Consider the following 27,361-nt stretch of genomic DNA (forward strand, 5'->3'; position numbering starts at 1 on the left):
CCCCAGAGGGGTGGTAATTGCTCTGGAAATGGTTACCGCCCGGACAGCCAGCTTCCAGCACCCCGCCGGGACATTTGGTGCCGGTTTTGCGACGGCGCTGAGCAGTATCGCCTGAGAGCGTCGTGCCGGTGTGCAATGCTCCTGGTTTCGATTGCGTTGTGAAATTTGGTTGGAGCAGCACCTGTAGTGCCCCGTTTTGGGACTGCCTGGGAAAGCGGGCTATCCGAGCTGTTCCGGTGGCGGTGAGGGAAGGAATAACTGCATGGGGTAAGTGTGATTGTTTTTTTTTTTTGTTTTCTTTTTGCAATTTATCTTTATTTCGGGCCAGTCAGTAATAATATATTGGGAATGTTTTCTGTGATTTGTGTCCCAATTTTTTTTTGTCAGGGAGGCCTCTCTTAGGGCGTTCCGAAGCCGGCTCTTTAGCAACAGATTTTCAGATGCTCACCCGGCCTAGCGCCCTAAGAGAGGTGTGGAAGGCCTCCCTTAGCACTCCACTCCACTCTCAGGGCCCAGCTGGTGAATTTTGTGGATGCCGGCACGAACCATTTCCCGGCACAAAATGTACTGCCCCACCGCCACTAGCGCCTTAAGAAGCCTCCAATTGAAAATCCAGCCCTTAATGCCCACTCAACTCAGCAGCAAGCCAATACTAAGCTCTGAAACTCCTCTATATTGATGAAATAGGCAAGATATAATGCAGATCCTGCCTTTCTATAATGCCTTTATTCATCAGTGTGCCCATGGATATTTTGTTAATTTGGGTATGCCGTCTGATTCTATTCTGTGTCAGGCTTCTCTTTGGACTCGGGCAAGGGGATCACATCCCAGAACACATTGACCTTTGTATCGGGTGCACCAAGAGCCAACCATGCTGGAGCTGTTGTTTTTCTAAAGATGCAGAAACTTAAGAGAAACCTAACGACTGAATACGTCCTGAATGGAGAAGGACTGGCATCGTCTTTTGGATATGACATTGCTGTGGTGGATCTTAACCAAGACAGGTGAGGCATGTCCTAGTTTGGAAAGCAAAGAGTATGAGCAGTACCTCCTCATTCTGCGATCTGGATACTTCCAATCTTTTAAAGGTTACTTCTGCACATGATTGAATTTCTCAGCTTGTTATCGTCCTCGCTCCCCCCTCCTCCACAGCAACCCTTACCCTTTCAGCCTTAATATTAGCTTTCTGATAAATCAAACATGATTTTATACTCTTACATTAACAGACAATCTGGACTGGATTTCCTTCCAGGGAAATTTTGCCAGCAGAGGTGGGTTGGCATGGGACTTCTGCCTACAGCTCAACTACGTGATGAATCCAGCCGATTTTCCTGGGTCCGGTCTAATTAAAGAGTAGGACAGACTTCTGGCAGTAAATGCTCTCTGCAAGGGTTGGGAGCAGGTGAAATTGAAAGTACAGTAAATGCTGACAGTGCTCAGCAAAGTAGTTCTGAACTAGCCTTGCCTGCAAAGATGAACATTGCATTCCAGAAACAGCTAAATGGGGAATGGCTACTGGGCATGCCAAATTCATAAAGACTTTGCTACAAAAATGATTGCTTTGGTATGGGCATTATAGCTATATTGAGAGAGTGAGGGACAGATTAATTTTGGTCCAGACAGAGGAATCTTTACACATGGGCCCAATGTGGGAGAGTGAGGGAGATTTTGAATTGAGCAGCAGAGTTGAGCATTTCTGTCAATAAGCATTGGAGTTTCATGAAGCTATGTTTTAAATAAAAACAGATTGCTGGAAATCTCAGCGGGTCAGGCAGCATCTATGGAGGGAAAAACAAAGTTAACGTTTCGGGTCGACGACCCTTCGTCACAACTGTCGAATGTTCGAAAAGAGCACATTCTTAAGCACTGAAAGGGGAAGGAAGAACAAAAGGGAAGATCTGTGATAGGGTGGAAGGCAGGAGAGATTAGAGAGCAAACGGGATGATGGGCCGAATTTCCAGCATTCTGTTTTTATTTCTGATTCCAACATCCGCAGTATTTTGTTTTTGTGTAAGCTATGTTTTAAGTTGGCTTCAAAATTCATGCTGCATTGAAGGAAGCAAGTGTGAGGAATAAAAAAAATGAAGAATAAAAGTATGCAAATTGCAATTAGTTTATTGTAAAGAATCAATAAATACAAAAGACACTCTTACCTTTATCTCAATTTGAGATGCCATGCTAAACGGGTTTCAGCACTGCCACCTTGTGCCTTTAATATAGAATTGCATGTTGAACACATGCTGATTCTAAACGGGAAAATACATTCCAGTACTGGATTTGGTTAACGCAACAGACTTTTTAACATTAGAAATTAATACTGCTTACAGTTTTTGTCTCCGTATTTAAGGAAGGATATCTTTGCATTGGAGGCTGTTCAGAGAAGGTTCACTAGGTTGATTCCGCAGATAAGGGGGTTGACTTATCAAGATAGGTTGAATAGGTTGGGCCTCTTATTGTTGGAATTCAGGAGAATGAGAGGTGATCTTATCGAAAGATATAAGATAATGAGGGGGCTTGACAAGGTGGATGCATAGAGGATATTTCCACTCATTGGGGAAACTAAAACTAGGGGACATAGGGCCCAAATTTGGCCCTCCGGTTTTTTTCGGTGCATTTGCGTGAGTTGTGCCGACTTTCTACTCTCAAAATGGGGCCGAAAGGATATTGCCATATTCTCCCCACTCTGTCGACTGTCCTTATGCTTGGCGCGGCGTAGCAATTACAGTGGGGGGCGGAGCTAGGGCCCTGTGCTCAAAAGAGTGCCGGCACCTCAACGCATGCGCACTGTGCTGGGCAATCATTTTGCTGGATGGAAGGGGGGGCCGGCAAGCCGAGCACCTTTCTTCGGAAGTCAGCTTGGCCGGCCAGTTAAAAGTGGAGCAGCAAGCAGCCAGCCAGCCAGCGGGTGGAAAACTTCGATCGGCTATTTCTCGCTGTCCGGTGCGGCCGCGGCTGGAATGGGCTTGCCGGTGCATTCCCCTGCTGGTGCGTTCTCCCGCACCTAGCCCTGGCCGAAGGGCTTGCCGATGCGTTCGGAGTTCTCCTGCCTGCCAGTGCGTTCTCCTGCTGGTGAGTTCTCCCGCACCTATCCCCGGCCAAGTGGCTTCCCGCACCGGCCGGCCCGCAGACTTCTCGGGCCGAGTTATGAAGGTAGGACTTAAGTTTTATTTTTTATTTATTTTGTTTTTATTTATTATTGATGGTTTTTATGCTTCTTGAATGTTGTTGTGAAGGTGTTTAGTGCTTTGCAAGGTCCTCTCCACTTCCCTGCCCCCCCCATCTCTGGCTGTCTGTGCTGATTTCTCAACTCTCGGCAAGGGTTTTCTGTGCAGCCACAAGTGGCCACATACGCTGGCCTAAGTTAGTTTGGAGCAACTATTAGCTGTCCAAACTGGCTTAAATGGCCAAAACAGGCATAAGTGGCTGGTAATGCCCCCTTTTGAAAAAAAATGCTACACTAAAAAAAATCCGAACGAACTCACTTACTCTGGCTCAAATTAAATGTGCAGAATGGGGATTTTTAAGATACTCCAAAAAAAAACGGAGCAACTCCTGGGCAAATTTGGGCCCATAATCTCAGAATAAGGGGCTGCCCAGTTAAAACTGAGATGAGGAGGAATTTCTTCTGAGGATTGTAAATCTGGAATTCTCTGACCCAGAGAGCTGTGGAGGCTGTGTCATTGAATATACTTAAGGCGGAGATAGACAGATATTTGAGCGATAAGGAAACAAAGGGTTCTGGAGAGCGGGCAGGGAAGTGGAGCTAAATCCACGATCTGATTAGCCATGATCTTATTAAATGGCGGAGCAGGCTCGAGGGGCCAAATGGCCTACTCCTGCTCCTATTTCTTTTGTTCTTAAATACCTGTACTAATCACAGCACCACCTAAAGACACACCTGGTACTGTAGATAAATATTGATACTTTTAGCACCATTAAATGTCAGGACGTCCCAAAGTGCTTTACAGCCAATGAAGTACTTTTTGATGTGTAGTCACTATTGTAATGTAGGAAACGAGACATGTTTTTGATGCATTTTGAGATGGAATTTTGAGACCAAATCATCATTTATAATATTACTGGTTGATGTATTGCACATTGGCAGTCAAGTTAGAGGGTGGAGGATAATGGAACCAACATAGGGGAGTGGGGGAAAGGGAGGAGGCAAATAGAAGAAGATGATGCAGGAGAATGGGAAGAGGAAGGGAAGGAAAGGAGAGGACAGGAGAGGAAAGGAAATTCAGCAGTGGTAGGGAGATTGAGGCATGGAACAGTCAGCCATCACAAATAAACGAGTGGTTAAACTAACTGATAGAATTGAGAAGTTAGTGCTTTTTTCTTTAGATCTGAGAAGGTTAAGGAGAGTCATGATTGAGGCTTTCAGATTATGAAGGGTTATGATAAGATTGTTTCCACTGGTTGGCAAAATGATAATGAGAGCACAAATTTAAAATGATCACAAAATTAAAGGGGAGGTTAGAAAACTTTTACACAGAAGGTGATTAGAACATGGAATTCTGTGCTGCAAACTGTTGTTGATGCAGAGTCCATGGGTTAAACTTTTGCCTTTACTGCTTGGGCAGTAATCTGGTGGAGTGGATCACCTGTTCATTGTAGAATCTGTCAAACCACCACTGAGGTGGGGAAGATAAAAACGTAATGCCACAAATTCTTTTAAAAGGGAATTGGATAGTTGCTTGAAAAAGAGGAATCTGAAAAGACCTGGGGAACAAGCTGAAGATTAGCATTAGACTGGGCGACTGCCTCATAGGGAGAAAAACACTTAATGGGCCAAACGGTCTGTTTCTGTGCTGTAACATTTTATGATTCTGTGAATAGTATCTGTGTCACAAGTTGAGCTAAGTTATTAATTGACAAAGATAACTCATGGAATGGAAATTTAAAATCGGGTTTTCTAATCTAGGTGTCAGCATAAATTCTGAATATATATCCCTCCACCTGCAGATGATGGGATCCTGCAGTTGCCTCCAATGTGTTTTATGTAAGGCATGTTCCATGATAGCAACCAACTGCAACAATGGCAGAGGCTGGAATGTCTTAACAAGAGTTCTGTGTAGCTGAAAGAGTTAAATTCAGTGGTATAAATGTGTATTATTATTGAAGTGATGGTGTGCTAGAGAAATTATCAAAAAATGTCTACATTTTGTTTCTGCACTTTAAATGATAATCTTTTTTTCCAGCTGGTTGGATCTGGTGGTTGGAGCCCCACAGTTTTTTGACAGAGAAGCAGAAATTGGTGGAGCTGCATATGTTTACATTAATCAAAAAGGGAACTGGGATAAAGCGAAGCTCATTCGTTTAAATGGTACCAAAGATTCCATGTTTGGACTGTCTGTCGAGAATATAGGTGACATTAACCAGGATGGGTATCCAGGTAAGACTGTAACTGTTGTACATGCTGAAGAAATAGTTTGTATTTAAATAAGTTAGTTAATATTGTTGTGCTTTCTATGGGTGTAAACAAATGTAGGTAGCCTGAAAACACATTCAAAACTTAGTTTTGGGTCCACAAATATTACTTCCTATAATACTTTTTACGTCAACAATTCTAATAGAAATTTCCTATGTAAATATTTATAATGGGACTCTAAGCATTTCTGTAAACATCCTTTATGAGAAAACTGAATGGAAATACTGTGCCATCACAATGTGTTGATAAAGCAATCAAGTCACTCAGAATGCTTTTTTGGGGGGGAAAAAATCTGTCTTATTTCCTCAGTAACCAGAATGCAGACGTCCAAAATAAGATTTTAAATAAAATACAAATTCAAACAAATGACTTATTTCACAATAATATGATCAATTAAATTTGTTTGTGTTTCTTTTAATACTTTCATTCCTTCATTAAAGTGTTTACTTGAAAGCCTCAGCCTCTTCTAAAAACCAGGGCTTTGACTTGATAATTTTGTCCAGAAAGCAGATCCTGCACTATGCACAATTTCTCAGGTTGCATCAGTAGCATTTAAGCCAAATGATAAAATATTCCTCTCTCATTCTCTAATAAAAGCTATTCAGTTGTTTTTTTCAGAATTATTTAGGAGCCAGAGGACAAATTTCAAAAAGTATTATTAGAGTATTTTTAAAATACAAGGCTGTACGTGTTTGTTGTGGGAGAGACAGAGACAAAAATGACACTTGTAGTTTTAAGTTATGTTCATATTGTAAATAGTCTCTATTCTAAATTCTGTATAAACTTCGGAAAGTATATTAGGTTGAGAGAGACAGATGAGTAGGTTTTGGTCTTCACTGCCTGGGCAGTAATCTGGCCACATGGATCGCACGCCCTTTAGAGAACCTGCTTGATTTTCATTCTATGAATTTCAATGGAATGATCGTCAGGTGGGTTCTGTAAAGGGCATACAATCCATACCGTCAGATTACTGCCCATTTGATGAAGATGAAAATCTATCCTAGCACTGGGGAACAGTGCTACCAAAACATGCAATTGCCCCAAATGCAGCAAAATCTCACAACGTTACCCATTATTGTTAATTTCACAGGGCTAACTTCATGCTATAAGTGCCCACTAGGAACGTCTGCTGCTGCTGACCCACCAAACTATGCAGGGCCAGGGGAGGTTCTCCAATTCAAATAGTCCCAGCTGCCACCCAGGAGTGCATCTTGGAAGTCTGCCAGAAAAAAGGGAACGGACATGTGGCTCTGGCAAGCAGCCTACAGAGGCCTGCCACCACACTCAGCCTGCAAGGAACCAAGAAGAGCTGCAATTGATCTGCTTTATAAAGGGACCAAAAAAATCTAAATATCAGTCAAAATCTTCAGAGGCCCAGACTAAATCCCATTCTCAGGCTTTACTTCTTCTCACTTGATGTTATGCCCTGATGTTGGATTCCTCGGCTGGGACCAAGGTAGCGCCCAGCCTGGCAGTTCCTTCCTGATACAGATAAGCTTGTTTGGGGTGGACAGAGGTTCTGTCCCAAACGAGACCCCTGGAAATTGAAAGCAGCATCTTGGACCGAGTGTTTTTGGCCCTTTTGCTGCGCACTCTCCTAGGTTAATGGCAGGAGAGCACCAGATGGTGCATGATAACTTGGGGCCCAGATATCTTGACTCCATTATGATGTGTATTCTCAACTTTAATTTAATCCATCAGTTTTAAATAGGTAAGGTAAAGACTCTTTATTTACAGTTTTCATAAAATAATGGACAGTCACAGATTTCATTGCGCCAGTAAAAATAGAACTTGGCTTATTCAATTACTGTAAATCCATGTCATGATGTTATCCATGACATAGCATAAACACCTTCATTCTTGTAGAACAGTATATCCTTCAATTTACCGTGAGCTGTGCCATGACAGATCTGCTAGTAGTTATTATAAATCTGTGTTTGTAAAGTAGTTAATGGTTCTGTGTATCCACCCAGATATTGCTGTTGGAGCACCTTATGATGAAAATGGCAAAGTTTTCATTTATCACGGATCTGGTTCTGGAATAAATACAAAACCTGCTCAGGTAAGAACTATCGCCAAAGTTGCACGTTTGTAGAGGTTTTGTAGTTTATACATAAAGTATTGTTACTGATAGGAAAAACTGTTTGAAAACCAGTTTACTTAATTGTACAACAAAATTGTGACAAACATATACTTTTGGTCTGTTGAATTTTTAACTTGGGTGTTAACCCTTTTAAAGTTAACACCTACGTTCATCATCATAGGCGATCCCTTGAACGAGGATGACTTGCTTCCACATGAGTTCACAGATGTTTCAATAAAGGATGCGATATTCTAGTCCTGAACTCCAGTTGAAGGGGTGGAAGATGCCTGTGCGTGGATATTTTTAACATCTGGTGACCGTTGCACACCAGCCACCACACGGGCTTGACAGAGCTCGGCCTTTATTCAGTGGCAAGGGTAAACCAGGACGACTGGAGACCTGCTCTGCTGCACGGACCTAGTGCATGCACATATCGCAGTGTGGGCTGGCCCACGCTGCCCCTGGGCCCCGTACCTTCATTTGCCGTACCTTCGCCACGATCTCTCTCCCCTCCTCCGCCACAAACATTCGCCGCACCTCCGCCACGATCTCTCGCCGCACTTCCGTCGCGATCTCACACCACTCCTTTGCCACAATTTCTCGCCGCTCCTCCACCACAAAAAACATTCACCGCACCTCTACCACGATCTTTCACCGCTCACCCGCCACGATCTCTCACTGCTCATGCACCCCGACCTTCCCACTCCTCCGTTGTACCTGGGCCCGGCCAATATGCCTGCTCACGCTCCAAACGGCAACCTGGGTTTTGATGATGTCACCCAGTCGCCCACCTCAAAATCGTCGCACACTTGGAGCAGCTTGCGCTGGAAGTTGTAGTGGTATGCTCCAGCTCTTTTATAGCCCGACCTGCGGAGGTGTTCTCTCGCAGGTCAGGGGGTCACGACCCAACACCTAAGTTAACACTGCAGTGTCAACTGTGGCTCAGTGGGTAGCACTCTCACCTTGGTTCTTCACTCTCAGAAGGTTGTGGGTTCAAGTCCCACTCCAGGGACTCGAGCACAAAAATCTAGGCTGACACTCCAGTGCAGTGCTGAGGAGGTGCTGCATTGTCAGAGGTGCCATCTTTTGGATGAGACGCTAATCCGAGGTCCCGTCTGCTCTCTCAAGTGGACATAAAAGATCCCATGGTACTATTTTAAAATAGAGCAGGGGAATTATCCCCTGTCCTGGCCAATATTTATCCCTCAATCAACATTATTATCTGGTCATCAACACATTACTGTTTGTGGAGCTTGCTGTGCGCAAATTGGCTGCCCTGTTTCCTGCATTACAACAGTGACTACACTCCAAGATGTATTTCATTGGCTGTAAATCGCTTTGAGATATCCGGTGGTCGTGAAAGGCACTATATAAATGCAAGTCTTTTTTTCTTTCTTTTTCACATGCTATTTCTAACAATACAAAATACAAGGTCACACAAAGCATTTTTCAACAGCAAAGCCATCAGCTAAGAACAGACAGTTTGGCTGCAAGAACTCTATAATGTGCAAGTTTCTACAACTAACATGATGGGTTATCTGAGCTGTTAACTTCTAATTGACCAGAGCATCATAAGCATATTTGCCATTGTCAAAGATTGTTTATCTCTTTGATTATGGGCGAGTAGCTGTTTAATCTGATGTAATTATGAGAGATGTAACTGTTGACCACCCTTTGTTTCAACTATAAGGTGGTCCCATGTCATCTTGATGCAGAACAAAGGCCCAAATACCAGCCTGGGATAGTGGATTTGTTTTATCACCTGTATTTGAGAGCTTTAAGAAGGGGACAGGCTCATTTACTGACTTTAGCCCTTTTTAACAGACACCGCTCGGTGGTCAGAAGTAACATAGAAACATAGAAACATAGAAACATAGAAAATAGGTGCAGGAGTAGGCCATTCGGCCCTTCTAGCCTGCACCGCCATTCAATGAGTTCATGGCTGAACATTCAACTTCAGTACCCCATTCCTGCTTTCTCACCATACCCCTTGATCCCCCTAGCAGTAAGGACCTCATCTAACTCCTTTTTGAATATATTTAGTGAATTGGCCTCAACAACTTTCTGTGGTAGAGAATTCCACAGGTTCACCACTCTCTGGGTGAAGAAGTTCCTCCGCATCTCGGTCCTAAATGGCTTACCCCTTATCCTTAGACTGTGACCCCTGGTTCTGGACTTCCCCAACATTGGGAACATTCTTCCTGCATCTAACCTGTCTAACCCCGTCAGAATTTTATATGTTTCTATGAGGTCCCCTCTCATTCTTCTGAACTCCAGTGAATACAAGCCCAGTTGATCCAGTCTTTCTTGATAGGTCAGTCCCGCCATCCCGGGAATCAGTCTGGTGAACCTTCGCTGCACTCCCTCAATAGCAAGAATGTCCTTCCTCAGGTTAGGAGACCAAAACTGTGCACAATACTCCAGGTGTGGCCTCACCAAGGCCCTGTACAATTGTAGTAACACCTCCCTGCCCCTGTACTCAAATCCCCTTGCTATGAAGGCCAACATGCCATTTGCTTTCTTAACCGCCTGCTGCACCTGCATGCCAACCTTCAATGACTGATGTACCATGACACCCAGGTCTCTTTGCACCTCCCCTTTTCCTAATCTGTCACCATTCAGATAATAGTCTGTCTCTCTGTTTTTACCACCAAAGTGGATAACCTCACATTTATCCACATTATACTTCATCTGCCATGCATTTGCCCACTCACCTAACCTATCCAAGTCGCTCTGCAGCCTCACAGCATCCTCCTCGCAGCTCACACTGCCACCCAACTTAGTGTCATCCGCAAATTTGGAGATACTACATTTAATCCCCTCATCTAAATCATTAATGTACAGTGTAAACAGCTGGGGCCCCAGCACAGAACCTTGCGGTACCCCACTAGTCACTGCCTGCCATTCTGAAAAGTACCCATTTACTCCTACTCTTTGCTTCCTGTCTGACAACCAGTTCTCAATCCATGTCAGTACACTACCCCCAATCCCATGTGCTCTAACTTTGCACATCAATCTCTTGTGTGGGACCTTGTCGAACGCCTTCTGAAAGTCCAAATATACCACATCAACTGGTTCTCCCTTATCCACTCTACTGGAAACATCCTCAAAAAATTCCAGAAGATTTGTCAAGCATGATTTCCCTTTCACAAATCCATGCTGACTTGGACCTATCATGTCACCTCTTTCCAAATGCACTGCTATGACATCCTTAATAATTGATTCCATCATTTTACCCACTACCGATGTCAGGCTGACCGGTCTATAATTCCCTGTTTTCTCTCTCCCTCCTTTTTTAAAAAGTGGGGTTACATTGGCTACCCTCCACTCCATAGGAACTGATCCAGAGTCAATGGAATGTTGGAAAATGACTGTCAACGCATCCACTATTTCCAAGGCCACCTCCTTAAGTACTCTGGGATGCAGTCCATCAGGCCCTGGGGATTTATCGGCCTTCAATCCCATCAATTTCCCCAACACAATTTCCCGGCTAATAAGGATTTCCCTCAGTTCCTCCTCCTTACTAGACCCCCCGACCCCTTTTATAACCGGAAGGTTGTTCGTGTCCTCCTTCGTGAATACCGAACCAAAGTACTTGTTCAATTGGTCCGCCATTTCTTTGTTCCCAGTTATGACTTCCCCTGATTCTGACTGCAGGGGACCTACATTTGTCTTTACTAACCTTTTTCTCTTTACATATCTATAGAAACTTTTGCAATCCGTCTTAATGTTCCCTGCAAGCTTCTTCTCATACTCCATTTTCCCTGCCCTAATCAAACCCTTTGTCCTCCTCTGCTGAGTTCTAAATTTCTCCCAGTCCCCAGGTTCGCTGCTATTTCTGGCCAATTTGTATGCCACTTCCTTGGCTTTAATACTATCCCTGATTTCCCTTGATAGCCACGGTTGAGCCACCTTCCCTTTTTTATTTCTATGCCAGACAGGAATGTACAATTGTTGTAATTCATCCATACGGTCTCTAAATGTCTGCCATTACAGAATTATATCAGGTGTCACGAGTCAGTCGACAGAGAATTTCAGTCTTGCAAGAGCTAAGGGCTGCCTGTGTTTTAAGATTTCAGGCCAACCAGCAGAAATAGTTGCACCAGATTTCAAATGGTAGCCTGTTCTACATGGTAAAAGTGAGTCTGTATTTTGAAGTCAGTGGGATAATTTTAACTTTGTTCGATAGTACTAATGTGGATACAGCAAATTGGCAGCCCATTTTACATCTCCCGATTTTTATTTCCATTTTGTTCACTATTGAACAAAGTCAAAGTTACCCCGAATATTTGGAAAGAACATAAGAACTAGGAGCAGGAGAAGGCAATATGGCCCCTCGAGCCTGCTCCGCCATTTAATACGATCATGGCTGATCCGATCATGGACTCGGGTCCACTTCCCTGCCCACTCTCCATAATCCCTTATTCCCTTATTGTTTAAGAAACTGTCTATTTCTGTCTTAAATTTATTCAGTTTCCCAGCTTCCACAGCTCTCTGAGGCAGCAAATTCCACAGATCCACAACCCTCAGAGAAGAAATTTCTCCTCATCTCAGTTTTAAATGGGCAGCCCCTTATTCTAAGATCATGCCCTCTAGTTCTAGTCTCCCCTATCAGTGGAAAGATCCTCTCTGCATCCACCTTGTCAAGTCCCCTCATAATCTTATACCTCATTCTTCTGAATTCCAATGAGTAGAGGCCCAACCTACTCAACCTTTCCTCATAAGTCAACCCCCTCATCTCCGGAATCAACCTTGTGAACCTTCTCTGAACTGCCTCCAAAGCAAGTATATCCTTTCGTAAATATGGAAATCAAAACTGCATGCAGTATTCCAGATGTGGCCTCACCAATACCCTGTACAACTGTAGCAAGACTTCCCTGTTTTTATACTCCATCCCCTTTGCAATAAAGGCCAAGATTCCATTGGCCTTCCTGATCACTTGCTGTACCTGCATACTATCCTTTTGTGTTTCATGTACAAGTACCCCAGGTCCCACTGTACTGCAGCACACTGCAATCTTTCTCCATTTAAATAATAACTTGCTCTTTGATTTTTTTCTGCCGAAGTGCATGACCTCACACTTTCCAACATTATACTCCATGTCAAATTTTTGCCCACTCAGCCTGTCTATGTCATTTTGCAGATTTTGTGTGTCCTCACACATTTGCTTTTCCTCCCATCTTTGTTTCATCGGCAAACTTGGCTATGTTACACTTAGTCAGTCCCTTCCTCCAAGTCGTTAATATAGATTGTAAATAGTTGGGGTCCCAGCACTGATCCCTGCGGCACCCCACTGGTTACTGATTGCCAACCCGAGAATGAACCATTTATCCCTACTCTCTGTTTTCTTTTCATTAGCCAATCCTCTATCCGTGCTAATATATTACCCCCAACCCTGTGAACTTTTATCTTGTGCAGTAACCTTTTATGTGGCACCTTGTCAAATGCCTTCTGGAAGTCCAAATACACCACATCCACTGGTTCCCCTGTTCATTACATCCTCAAAGCATTCTAGCAAGTTTGTCAAACATGACTTCCTTTTCATAAATCCGTGTCGACTCTGACTGACCGAATTTTGCTTTTCCAAATGTCCTGCTATTGCTTCTTTAATAATGGACTCCAACATCTTCCCATCCATAGATGTTAGGCTAATTGGTCTATAGTTTCCTGCTTTTTGTCTGCCTCCTTTTTTAAATAGGGACGTTACATTTGCAGTTTTCCAATCTGCTGTACGTGAGTGGCGGCTTTATTATTTTATGCATCGCGTAATATACGTTGCACTTGCATTTTTTTACTGATCATTTGTCTTGTGCAAATAAAACCAATTCTTGGTTCAAAACCTGACTCTCAGTCTGGGAAGAATATATATTGTCCATTTTTAAAGAGAGGAGAATCCTGTGGCTGCATGTGTTACATTTTAGTAAGCAGTGTGCAGATTAAGGATTCTGTTATGATCTCTGGGTCTCACTAATGCTTACCTAGATACTGGGCAGTAAAAGCTATGCTCCTGATGGTAAGGGATACAAGGTTTGCTTACTGGAGTGACTAATGATCATAGAATCATAGAAATTTACAGCTCAGGAGGCCATTCGGCCCATTGTGTCCGTGCCAGCCAACAAAGAGCTATCCAGCTTAATCCCACTTTCCAGCTCTTGGTCCGTAGCTTTGTAGGTTATGGCATTTCAGGTGCATATCCAAGTACTTTTTAAATGTGGTGAGGGTTTCTGCCTCTACCACCCTTTTAGGCAGTGAGTTCCAGATTCCCACCACCCTCTGGATGAAAAAAATTTTCAACTCTCCTCTAAACATCCTACCAATTACTTTAAATCTATGCCACCTGATTATTGATCCCCCTGCTAAGGGAAATAGGTCTTTCCTATCTACTCTATCTAGGCCCCTCATAATTTTATACACCTCAGTTAGGTCTCCCCTCAGCCTCCTCTGTTCCAAAGAAAACAACTCCAGCCTATCCAATCTTTCCTCATAGCTAAAATTCTCCAGTCCAGGCAACATCCTCGTAAATCTCCCCTGTATCCTCTCTCATGATGTTGAAAAAAAAACTAGTGTAACAGCCCAGAAACATGACAAATAGATACTAGATATTACAGCTAAATTATATTCTCATAATACAGATTGAAATGTTTGTTTTTGTCAAAAATCATAACTATATATTGCTAGTTTGCTGGTAATTTCAATTTTGAACTTAAAAACTATTTGGAAATGGCAGATGAGGAACATTAGTTGCTGTGTTATTTTCTGGATTTATGCACAGTTTAGACGGCTTTTGCAGCAAAAAAAGGCAGAATGTTTGAATGATAATCCTTTTGCAGTGTAAGGTTTACATGTTGCATTTGCTAACACATTTGGATTGCGACGATACTGTTATATCCAAGTGCTGTTCAGCTTTAGATGTCCAGCTCACGGTATTTTTTGAGTCTTGCCAGCTATTGCTGTTCTAGATATATAGGGTTCACTTTTCCCCAAAGCTTGCTTTTGGCGTACTTCAAGAGTTAGGCCCGTTTTTATGGCACTCAAGTATGCCAAAAAAAATGTTCTAAGTTTCCCCGTTGGATTTCTTCATTTTGGCATGGCTTAACCTGTCCTTTAGTTTTGGGGGTGAAGCCTTGATCTGCACCAAAAAGATTGGGTTGCCACGGTAACCAGGGATACAATGCGAGCTGAGGCTGCAAAGTGAAACATACAGCCAGCTCCCAACACATTAAAACATATTGCATCAACTTAAAAACACATTAAAATATATTGCAGCAACTTCTCTCCAATTATTAAAGCTGCTCCCGCTCCCCGCCCCTAGCCCTGGCCGAAGGGCTTGCAGGTCTGCTTGCCTAGCCCGCCCCAAGCCCCTTGTCTGTGCCGGTCCAGCTCCAGCTCGCTCCCCCCCACCCCCAGCCCCGAGTGACTTGGCAGTCCCACACCCTAGTCCTGGCCGAAGGGCATGCCGGTCCCGCGCAGCCCCGAGTGCCTTGGCAGTCCCTTGCCCCTAGCCCTGGCCGACGGGCTTGCCGGTCCACTCCCAGCCCTGGCTGAAGGGCTTGCCAGTCCGATCCCCCGCCCGACCCTGGCCCCGAGTGCCTTACAGGTCCCAGTCCTCCGTTCCTAGTCCAAGCCGAAGGGCTTGCCAGTCCGATCCCGACCCTGGCCCCGAGTGCCTTTCAGGTCCCGGTCCTCCGTTCCTAGTCCAAGCCGAAGGGCTTGCCAGTCCGATCCCCCGCCCCTATCCTAGGCCGAATGGCCTCCTCTCTCCCAGTCACTGCACCTAACTACACCCGAAAGGCTTCCCCACATCCCCTCACCCACTCTCTACCCGCCCCCCCACCTCTCTCTTACATTTCCTGCTGCTGCTGGCCGGGCATCTGCTGCACTTACCTGTGCCGATTTCCGTACCTGCGCCAATTTAACTCTCCAGAAGGTTTTTCTGCAGAGGCCACATACGCTGGCCTAAGCAGAACTGGAGTAACTCTCAGCTGGCCAAACTTGCCTAAATGGCCAGAATTGGCACGGGTGGCTGGTTATGCCACCTTTAGCTGAAAAAAAAACGAACTTAAAAAAAAATCGTAACTAAAGCTGGTGCAAATTGATTGGGGAAACTGTGTTTTTTTTAAACTTAGGCCAATAAAAGCAGCCTGCTCCAAAAAAACGGCGCAAATCACTGGGGAAAATTGAGCCCATTGTTTATTTCATTAGTTGACAACCTTAAAAGTAAAATGTAATCAATCGTACTTACTTTTCTCTTCTTTCTTACCTTCCGTCCCTTTCTTCGGTTCCTTTCCTCCTTCCTTCCAGGTTCTTGATGGAAACAAATTTCCTGTCACTCATTTCGGCTACTCTCTTGCGGGCAACCTGGATCTAGATGAAAACCACTATCCTGACCTGGCTGTTGGATCACTTAGTGATGCAGTCTTTATGTACAGGTGAGATATTTTGCAGTAGCTTTGTTAAGAGTATAATATCTGCAATTCTAAAAAAATATTGGTTTTGAAAAACCTTCAGCTTCTGGTATACTGGGGCAGAATTTGGACACTAGCCGGCTAACAGGGTGGAGATTCGGGCAAGACCCGGAAATGTTAAATCTCTGCCCAGAAGATCCTCTGCTAGCAGTTCCAGATGGGCCTGGAGCATGTAGAACTTCTGTCCAGCCCAAAACAACTCACGAGATCAAACACTTTCATTCTATCCATGTTCAGCTGGTGTGCAATGCCAATTGCCTTTTCCCTGCACATGAATGCCAGATACCCAGAAAGCTAACATGATTCCTTCATTACACAACAATCCACCGTATGAGCCCTCATGACAGCCAGACATCAGCATGGTTGATTGGTGATCAGTGGTATCTTATGCTGTCTTCTGCCCTCCAGGAACACCTGTGTCCCTATAAATGGCTGCAATGTTTTAAATACTATACCTCCTGAATTTCCCTCTCTCCCTGTGGCAATAAATGTATTGGGAGCAATATTACTACAAAACTGCCCTGCATACATAATGAGAGCCCCAGTCGGAAATTGTACTGGGTTAGCAGCGGAATCTCATGGGTGGGAGTTAGTCCCACTCCACAGCTAACCTATCAATGGGAGGATATAATTCAACCCTAGAGATCAACCTCATAGCTCTTGTCTGTACTGCCACCAGAACTCTTGTATCTCAGTGAACAGAATTGGACAGTGCTCGAGGTGCAGTCTGACCAGAGTATTATTAAGTCTGCTCATGACTTCCTCTGACTTTCATAGTCTACTGTTTTGGCTATTTAGTTCAATATTGTGTGAGCCTAGTTGATTGCTGTTCTGCATTAGTTGGACATCTTAAGCATTGAGACTACTAAGTTCACTTTCGGTTCATCCATAGCTAATTCAACAGCATTCATGGAGTTCATATTTCACTTATTTTTCCTTCCTTTTTGCAGTACTTTAAAATTTCATCTACCATTGTTCTGCTCACATACATATTTTATCCTGCTCATTCTGCAACTCCTGGGCTGCCCCATCCACTTCCAATGCTCCTCCAAATTTGATATCATCTGCAAATCTGACTATTTTGCATTGAGTTTCTGAACCCAGGTCATTTATATAAATTAGAAACAGCAGTGGTTCTAGCACTGATCCATAGGCCACCTCGCTCAGTACTTCCCCCGTACTCTGATATAACGTCTCTAACGAGTACCGGTTGGACCTCTCTGGTCCGGCACCCTTGACCGATGCCAGACCAGAGAATTTTCCAAAACATGGGAGGTCAACTGGTGACAACGCTGCTGACAACGACCCGGAAGCCTACTGCGCAGCATTTAGTCGTCCAGAATCACTCTTTGTTTAAATCCTCAGGCCCAGCTTCGGCACCTCAGTCAGCCGCCTGCCCTTCCCTTTTCTTGCCCGGCCCGCTTACCTCAATGTACACCAATACCTCAACAAAACCACAAACATACACACAAAAAAAACTAGAGTTCAGAGATAAAGTGGAGGATAAAGTCAAGGAGAGACGCCGACCCTTACCCACAATTCTACTCCCGGTGCCAGTCCGTGTGTAAGCCACGAACAGAGCCTGATTGGTGGAAGCGGCAGCCTCCTTGCACCGAGAGACACACACACACACACACCACCCATCCACCCCGTCCCCGAGACCGCGGCGGTCCACACACACAGCGGTTCTTGCAACGTGGAGTGTGTGATGGATCCTGAGAATCTGAGCCTGCCTCCCTCACCGACCCCCAGCCCACCCCAGGGCAGGTCAGAGGCCTCCACTCCCGAGAGAGACAGCGAGCTGCAAACAGCGCTATTGTGCGCGCGCGCTCTGTGTCTGTGGCTCCCGCTTGCAGCCTGTGGGCGTAGTCCCCAGCACCAGCAGAATCCGCACTGACTGACAGCCGCTCCAGCCAATCGCCGCACACACTTGCTGACTGACAGCCGCTCCAGCCAATCGCTGCACACATACCCCGCAGCACCACCCCAGCCCGCACGCTGTAACACCGCTTAAAGGGGCAGTCCACGCCAGGACTAATGCCAGACCAGGACTGGAGAGGTACAACCTGTACTGCTTTTATTTTCACTAATAGCCTTTCATGTGGAACTTTACCAAACACTTTTTGGAAATTGAGTTACATCGTAGGGCTTTCCACAGTCCACTTCGAATGTTACTTTTTCAAAGCAGTCACCGATGTTGGTCTGGCAGAATCTTCCTCTTTTGAATCCATGTTGGTGACTGGTTGCTAGATTATTATTGTACAGATAACCCTCAGGTTCACTCCTGATAATCAATTTCATTATTTTACACAGATGTGAAGTGAGCATAATGGGTCTGCAGTTGTCTGAGTTTATTTTGTCACACCTTTTCTGAATATTGGCACCATGCTAGCCTGTTTCCAATCTACTAGGACCTTTCCAGTGTCTGTTGACTCAATCATAATGATCATCAATGCCTCATAAATCTCCTCCCAAGTCTCTCTCAGCACTCTGGGATAAATACCATCTATCCCTGGTGATTTATTTTTGAGCCCTTTTAGCCTGTATAGGACTTCCATCTCATTTTATATAAAAGTTGTTGATTTTACTTCAGCATTTAATTTGTTCTTTTCTTCTTACTTAGGTCACGGCCTGTAATAGAAATCATGAAGACAGTCACTACTTCACCCCAGAATATTGATATTAATGAAAAAAATTGCCCGAATCGCCAAGGATTTTGGTAAGTAATTAAAAACAACAAAAAGCACCTTATCTACATTTATTTATTTATTTATTTATTTTAAATAGGTGCAGGAGTAGGCCATTCGGCCCTTCGAGCCTGCACCGCCATTCAATGAGTTCATGGCTGAACATCCAACTTCAGTACCCCATTCCTGCTTTCTCGCCATACCCCTTGATCCCCCTAGTAGTAAGGACTACATCGAACTCCTTTTTGAATATATTTAGTGAATTGGCCTTAACAACTTTCTGTGGTAGAGAATTCCACAGGTTCACCACTCTCTGGGTGAAGAAGTTTCTCCTCATCTGGGTCCTTTATGGCTTACCCCTTATCCTTAGACTGTGACCCCTGGTTCTGGACTTCCCCAACATTGGGAACATTCTTCCTGCATCTAACCTGTCTGAACCCATCAGAATTTTAAACGTTTCTATGAGATCCCCTCTCATTCTTCTGAACTCCCCTCGTGTTGCGCACTGTTGTGTAATACACTGGGGTGGTACAGAATCGAGGTGAGGAGCAGCAGCTAGTCGCGGGGGGAGGAGGAGGGGGAGGGGTGGCGGGGTGGGGGGGTGGGGGGGTGGGGAGTGGCTACAGATTGGCTGTCCACAGATGGCTTTCAGGCTGCAGGTGGTGCCTGGCAGATGCAGGATGTATGGAATCTCTGTTTAATATCTTTTCTTGCCTTTACCAATATGGCAGTCGGCTAATTTCAATGAGGAATGTGCACACGCACGCCATCCGCCATATTGGATGCTTTGGTGCCCAGTTTACACCTGTAAAACGGACACGGCATCAACCAGTTTCTAGTTTCTAGAGCGTTCCCAGAGTGATAGCTGAAGCTGCTTGATTATAGGCAAGTTATATACTTTGAAGTTTGAACTGAGACAAAGAAAGATCAAAAGGCTGCTTCCACACCTGCCTATCACAAGTAGGTGTCACTGCATGACAAGATATCAACCAATAAATCACAATCCTTCAGGTATAGCTAGACTGTGAGAGTCTTGCTTGCAGGACCCCTTGATAGTATAGTTGCAAAGGTCATGGACTGAAATGTATGGCCTGGTGACCAATATTTACTGTTTCTAACATTTGAGTGAACCTTGCATTACAGGATCCTTTAGAGGTGATTCATCTGTTTCTGAAGTTACACAGGCTTGTGAGACAGATAATATTTATTTTATATACAAGCAGGTTGCTTCCCTTTAATCAAATTAAAGTGGCGACAAACTGACCAACTCCCAAAATATACTGAGAAAATATTTTAAAATATATTTGAAAGAAGACAGATCTTCCATCCATTACAACATACTCAATGTCACGTTTTTTTTAATAAGTTTTTTTCAGCATATTTGTACTTTGGTAACTGAAAAGAGATTAGCCCTTACCTTTTGCAATCCACTTCACTAAACTCAAGGACGTGCATGAATTTCTGTCGTAGGTCCTTCATGACTTGATTGTTGATTTCACCTGTCAAATCAAGGAAGACACACAATGGAAACTGAAATGTTACCAAGTGTCACACTCCCTGGTACTTGAAAGATTGTGAATACCAAATGAGGAGAAAAAATGAAAATCAGACTGGAAACTGTCAGACAGAGTGTGATAGTAGGGAGATTGGCTAGCAACAGTTATAGAGTTGGGGATGGATTAAGCAGAGAGGCTGGATCGGGATCCAGTTTGGTAGGCCAGAAAGACTGGAACAGACATAGAAGCTCAGCAGATCAATACTTCGAGATGCAGCCATGCTTCAAATCAAGATTCAAGCCGGGCAGAGCAGAGATTGTGTGGATTGGGACTGAGCAATTGGAAGAGATCAATTAAACTTGGGGGAAAAACTGAAAAAAATAATTAAATTTTAAAAAAAATGGCTGTTTTGTATGCTCTGCTGAGGATCTGAATGTTCTCTGATGTTGTGTGGTTAGCATGGAGTAATCAGTAAAGCTGGATGTTCAAGGCTAACTGCAATATTACTATGTTACAGGCACGCTCTCGCAAAGTTTTTATGGATAGATTCATATTTGGAAAATGGGTAGAAATTGAATATTTGTTCTACCAGTCTAAATAAAAGTCTAAAAAAGGCACTTCTTTCATCCCATATATTCCCCATTTGCCAAATATGAAGTTAGATCCATACTGTGACTCCAGAATCTAGATTGTTTTCTAATGTGTTGATGTGTTGTCTTTAACTCCCCATTCCAGTAGTAATTTACTGATGCATTATTCTCGGTTTCTTTGTTTCCTATATAATATGTTTTTCTTTGCAGTGTGACTGTCACGGCATGCTTTCAGTACACCGCTCATCCCAGTGATTTCAATCCCAGGATAAGTAAGTGAAAGAAAAATCTTCCACACCTTTTTTGTATTTTTATTTTTAGTTCTTGTTATTAATATGACTGTTTCCCTATTTAGCTGTAGGCTACCTGCTTGAAGCTGACACTGAAAGAAAAAAAATGGGTCTGCAATCAAGAGTTTCATTTATTAATCAAACCCTTGATCATGATTATCAGCTCTCTGGCAATATCGTATTAGACATGCAAAACAAAGAGAAGTGTATCATCGGGATACTGAAGCTACACGTGAGAACTTTTTAACATTACATTTTTAGTCAATCTTTTTATATTAGTGACTGGGCTACAGCCATATTATAATAACCTTAACATACACCTTAAATGTGTTAAACCATCCTAGAAATGAACTGCAGCACATTCAAAGTAAGCTTTTCATCCAGTATATTTGTTAGATCTTCAGTTAATGAATGAAAGACCACAAATACTGGAGGCTCTGTGATGCACTGAACAAATACACTGCCTTTTCATTTCTGTGACCCGGCTTTCAGCTGTAAAGGATCTATCTGAATTGTATTTCTGTAGTGTTAACTCAGTCTTGAATGCATCTGCGTCTATTGATCCAAACTACTCAAATGGGCAGTCTGACTTCGAGGGTGGCTGGTATAGGAAATTGAGAAAAACCAGCACTGGTGCAATAGTGGGTCCTCTTCTGAGGTTCGGTGATGGTGTTGGGAAAACAGAGGGAGCATTATTCGCTCTCTGGCCTATGCTATACTTGATCTGTGTGTATTTGATGCTTGAGGGCCTTGATTTACCAAGGCTCTGCTGGCAATGTGGATCCTTGCTGGTGGTGGGCGTTGGTCATACAATTGGAACTTGTGACCTCGTCCAATTGATTCACAGTGAGCCGAATATTCCCATACATGTTTTGAGAGAATCAGAGGATGTGCTACAGGCATGCAGGAACCTCAATATGAAATTTTTAGGGAAGTGAGATCCCAAACTTAATTTTACATCTTTGAACGAGACTCCATTGCTGCACGCAGCTCATCTTTATAAAGCTGGCCCATAACCAGGAAACTGCCCTTGCAGTGCCTTTTAAAGCAAGTTTCTTGAAAATTTGTTCCTGGGATGTGGGTGATATTTATTGCCCATCCCTAGTTGCCCCGACGATGTGGTGTTGAGCCTTAACCTTGAACCTCTGCAGTACAGGTGGTGATGGTGCTGTCATAATGGTGTTGGGAAGAGGATTCCAGGATATTGACCGAGCGACGATGAAGGAACGGTGATGCATCTCCAAGTCAGAATGGCGCCTGACTTGGAGGTGATGTTCCCACGATATTCTGCCTTAGTCATTCTCAGTGGTCGAGGTCATGTGGAGAGAATTGCTGTAATAACTCTGAACAAATATTTTGCATCAGTCTTTATGGTAGAGGACACTAACAATATTCCAACAGTGGATAGTCGAGGGGCTATAGGGGGGAGGAATCACAATCACAATCACTAAGGAGGAGGTACTCAGTAAGATAATGGGACTAAAGGCAGATAAATCCCGTGGACCTGATGGCTTGCATCCTAGGGTCTTAAGAGAAGTAGCGGCAGGGATTGTGGACTCATTGGTTGTAATTTACCAAAATTCCCTGGATTCTGGGGAGGTCCCAGCAGATTGGAAAACTGCAAATGTAACGCCCCTATTTAAAAAAGGAGGCAGACAAAAAACAGGAAACTATAGACCAGTTAGTCTAACATCTGTGGTTGGGAAAATGTTGGAGTCCATTATTAAAGAAGCAGTAGCAGGACATTTGGATAAGCAAAATTCGGTCAGACAGAGTCAGCATGGATTTGTGAAGGGGAAGTCATGTTTGACCAATTTAATGGAGTTCTTTGAGGATATAACAAACAGGGTGAATAAAGGGGAACCAGAGGATGTGGTGTATTTGGACTTCCAGAAGGTATTTGACAAGGTGCCACATAAAAGGTTACTGCACAAGATAAAAGTTCACGGGGTTGGGGGTAATAAATTAGCATGGATAGAGGATTGGCTAACTAACAGAAAACAGAGAGTCGGGATAAATGGTTCATTCTCTGGCAACCAGTAACTAGTGGGGTGCCGCAGGGATCAGTGCTGGGACCCCAACTATTTACAATCTATATTAACTACTTGGAAGAAGAGACTGAGTGTAACGCAGCCACGTTGGTTGATGATACAAAGATGGGAGGAAAAGCAACGTGTGAGGAGGACACAAAAAATCTGCAAAAGGACATAGACAGGCTAAGTGAGTGGGCACAAATTTGGCAGATGGAGCATAATGTTGGAAAGATCATGTGAGATCATGTACTTTGGCAGAAAAAAAATAAAAGAGCAAGTTATTATTTAAATGGAGAAAGATTGCAAAGTACCGCAGTACAGTGGGACCTGGGGGTACTTGTGCATGAAACACAAAAGGATAGTATGCAGGTACAGCAAGTGATCAGGAAGGCCAATGGTATCTTGGTCTTTATTGCAAAGGGGATGGAGTATAAAAGCAGGGAAGTCTTGCTACAGCTATACAAGGTTTTGGTGAGGCCACACCTGGAATACTGCGTGCAGTTTTGGTTTCCATATTTACGAAAGGATATACTTGCCTTGGAGTTCAGAGAAGGTTCACAAGGTTGATTCTGGGGATGAGGGGGTTGACTTATGAGTAGATTGGGCCTCTACTCATTGGAGTTCAGAAGAATGAAAGGTGATCTTATCAGGCTCGAAGGGCCGAATGGCCTACTCCTGCACCTATTTTCTATGTTTTCTATGAAACATAATAAGATTATGAGGGGGCTTGACAAGGTGGATGCAGAGAGGATGTTTCCACTGTTGGGGGAGACTAGACCTAGAGGGCATGATCTTAGAATAAGGGGCCGCCCATTTAAAACAAAGATGAGAAGAAATTTCTTCTCTGAGGATTGTAAATCTGTGGAATTCGCTGCCTCAGAGAGCTGTGAAGCTGGGACATTGAATAAATTTAAGACAGAAATAGACAGTTTTTTAAACGATAAGGGGTTATGGGGAGCAGGCGAGGAAGTAGACCTGAGTCCATGATCAGATCAGCGATGATCTTATTGAATGGCGGAGCAGGCTCAAGGGGTCATATGCCCTACTCCTGTTCCTATTTCTTATGTTCTTACGTTCTTAACCTTGGTGAGTTGCTGCAGTGCATTTTGTAATTAGTACATACTGCATCTATAGTGATGGAGGGGGTTAATACTGAGTCCAGTGGCACAGGGGCTGTTTGAGCAACGTTAGCTGTCCTGAATGGTATCGAGCTTCGGGTGTTGTTTCGGTTTCACTCATCCGGTGAGCAGTAAATATTCCATCACACACTAGCCTTAGGTGTTGTAGGTGGTGGAGAGGCTTTGAGGGGTCAGGTGGTGAGCTACCTGTCAGAGCATCAGAGTACCCAGCCTCTGCCCTTCTCTCCATAGCCACAGTATTTAAATGACTTGTCCATTTAAGCTTTTGGCCAGTGATTGCTCGCTCCCCCATTCCCCCCCCCCCCGCCGGATGTTGATGGTGGGGGACTTAGCGATGATGGTACTTTTGTACGTTGTTAGAAGATGACTGGGCTTTCTCTTGTTCGAGATGATCATTACCTGGCACCGATGTGGTGTGAATGTTACCTGCCAAGCCAAAGCTTGAATATTGTACCTGTCATGCTGTAGGCTGGCATAGGCAGCTTCTTTATCTGAGGAGTTGTGAATAGAGCTGAACACTAGAATCATCAGCAAACAGGCCTACAGTTGACCTTATAATGGGGGGAAGGTCATTAATGAAGCAACTGCATTCAATTCTTGCATCCATGTCTAGTTCAAAGTTGTGGTGAGGCTGGAGGTTGAGTGGCTCTTGCATCAGTGATGGCACTATAGATGACTCCCTCCATCACTTTTTACTGATGATTGTGAGGAAGCTGAAATGGTGGCAATATGCCAAGTTAGATTTATTCTTTTTGTGGATAGAACATACCTGGGCAATTTTCCACATTGTTGCGTAGATACCAGTGTCCTAGTTGTACTGGAACAGCTTGTTTAAGGACGTTCCTAATATTGGTGCACAGGTCTTTAGCATTACAGCTGAGATGTTGTCAGGTCCCATAGCCTTTCTTGTGTCCAATGCGTTCAGTTGATTTTTAATCTCACATGGAGTGAACTAAATTGGCTGGACACTGGCATCTATGATGGTAGGGTCCACTGGAGGAGGTACAGTAGGATCATCCAGGCTATAATCTTGACAGTCATGATGGTAGTACTGAGCCACTCTTGATGGTGGACATTTCTGGAGTTTGGATAATTACTGCTACAGCATGAGTTGCAGCTAACAAAGTTGGGAGGGTGGGAATCCCTTTGGCTGTTCCATTGTGCTGTATGAATTGCATGAAGAGGATCAATTCATAAGGGCACAATTCTTCTGCTCGGTCAACACCTAAGACAGCATGGTCACTCCAGGCAATATCCAAAGACCTGTGTTTTCACAAAATGCGTACGTGAGTATGTCAGAGGAAACCTACCTCACTCCACTGTAGGAGCTGTGACCGAGACCTACCATCTGATGCAGGCTGACTTAAAGGCAACGTCAAGGGCAAGCACGGCTCCTGCTATAGCTTTGAAGGTCACTGTGGCATTAAACTACTAAACAAGATCCTTCCAGATCACTGCAGGGCCAGTCTACTGATCATTCCTGTATGACACAGTAGCTGATGCCATGCTTGCCAGTGGAAAACACCATTATCACTTTTCCAGTGGAACATAAGAACATAAGAAATAGGAGCAGGAGAAAGCCATACAGCCCCTCGAGCCTGCTCCGCCATTTAATACGATCATGGCTGATCCGATCATGGACTCAGGTCCATTTCCCTGCCCGCTCTCCATAACCCCTTATTCCCTTATCGTTTAAGAAACTATCTATTTCTGTCTTAAATTTATTCAATGTCCCAGCTTCCACAGCTCTCTGTGGCAGTGAATTCCACAGATTTACAACCCTCTGAGAGAAGAAATTTCTCCTCGTCTCAGTTTTAAATGGGCGGCCTCTTATTCTAAGATTATGCCCTCTAGTTCTAGTCTCCCCAATCAGTGGAAACATCCTCTCTGCATCCACCTTGTCAACCCCCCTCATAATCTTATACATTTTGATTAGATCACCTCTCATTCTTCTGAATTCCAATGAGTAGAGGCCCAACCTACTCAACCTTTCCTCATAAGTCAACCCCCTCATCTCTGGAATCAACCTTGTGAACCTTCTCTGAACTGCCTCCAAGGCAGGCAAGTATATCCTTTCGTAAATATGGAAACCAAAACTGCACGCAGTATTCCAGGTGTGGCCTCACCAAAACCTTGTATAGCTGTAGCAAGACTTCCCTGCTTTTATACTCCACCCCCTTTGCAATAAAGGCCAAGGAATGGAGAAAACAATTGGCGAAGGCACAGAATTTTTATTGCCTCGGAGTGTCCAGGACATTATAGATGGAACCCATGTTGCCAGCAGAACTTCAGGCATCAACAAAAGCATGAAACAACTGGAAGGGATACCATTCCAGACATAGTGCTTTCATATATGATCCTGTATGTTGATGCCCATTACCCAGGTAGCAACCACCCTTTTGCAACAGGCCAGAATGCCTTCAATTTTTAATGGTCCTAAGAGAATGAACAGATGGCTGAAGACCTCAATCCGAAATCTTCACACAGAAGTATTGAGGCCCGTGCCACCATCCGGGGAACGTACAGTTGGAAGCTGAAACAACAATTCTGATGCTTAGGTCATTCTTGCAGGGTGCTGCTCTGCAGTTCAGCCAAAGTCTCAAAAATATTTACTGTCTGCTTCCCGTTGCACAATTCTGCGATGCAAAAAGGAGTGAACATGCAATAGAGATGGAGGAGGGCAATGAAGATGATGCCCTGGCAGGGAGGTGGACAACTACTTACAGTATTGCACACTTCCTGTTATTGGTCAACTTTTGGTTTTCTCCATGAACTCCCATACATGTACAGTTCAACAAACATACCACATATTTCCTCCACTCATGCTGACCTTCAGTCTTTGAGGTCCATCCCAGAACTGCTCCCTACCTTACAGACACTGTTCAGAAAAGGATAAATAAAAGAACTATTTTTATTTAGAGCTGTTAACGGTGAATATGTGCTCCAAGTCCTATGCTTTTGCTGGGTGACAACATAACGTGTTTGTTCCAGTCCTTAACCTGAGTGTGTTGAAATACCCCGAGTGGGAGGAGTAACTATGGTGACAGGTTACTATTCAGTGTGTGACGTATTGGCATGACTTATTGGTTGTGACTTATAACCTCTGAATCAGAAATGATGCAACAGTTGAAGCCATGTCTGACAACA

General features: G+C 44.0%; 1 protein-coding gene across 2 annotated transcripts in view; it reads left to right on the forward strand.

Moving 5' to 3' along the window:
* The window catches only part of LOC139259842 (integrin alpha-6-like), a 110,755-nt gene that overhangs the window by 65,571 nt on the left and 17,823 nt on the right, over nucleotides 1-27,361 (forward strand). For both annotated transcript variants that reach the window (XM_070875718.1, XM_070875719.1), the window contains exons 6-12: nucleotides 794-1,004; nucleotides 5,202-5,395; nucleotides 7,405-7,493; nucleotides 15,816-15,943; nucleotides 18,603-18,698; nucleotides 20,963-21,024; nucleotides 21,108-21,274. In XM_070875718.1, coding sequence (XP_070731819.1) covers nucleotides 794-1,004; nucleotides 5,202-5,395; nucleotides 7,405-7,493; nucleotides 15,816-15,943; nucleotides 18,603-18,698; nucleotides 20,963-21,024; nucleotides 21,108-21,274 — 947 coding nt within the window. The remainder of the gene's footprint in view (nucleotides 1-793; nucleotides 1,005-5,201; nucleotides 5,396-7,404; nucleotides 7,494-15,815; nucleotides 15,944-18,602; nucleotides 18,699-20,962; nucleotides 21,025-21,107; nucleotides 21,275-27,361) is intronic.

The sequence above is a fragment of the Pristiophorus japonicus genome, chromosome 3 (genome assembly GCF_044704955.1).
Source record: "Pristiophorus japonicus isolate sPriJap1 chromosome 3, sPriJap1.hap1, whole genome shotgun sequence".
NCBI lineage: Eukaryota > Metazoa > Chordata > Chondrichthyes > Pristiophoridae > Pristiophorus > Pristiophorus japonicus.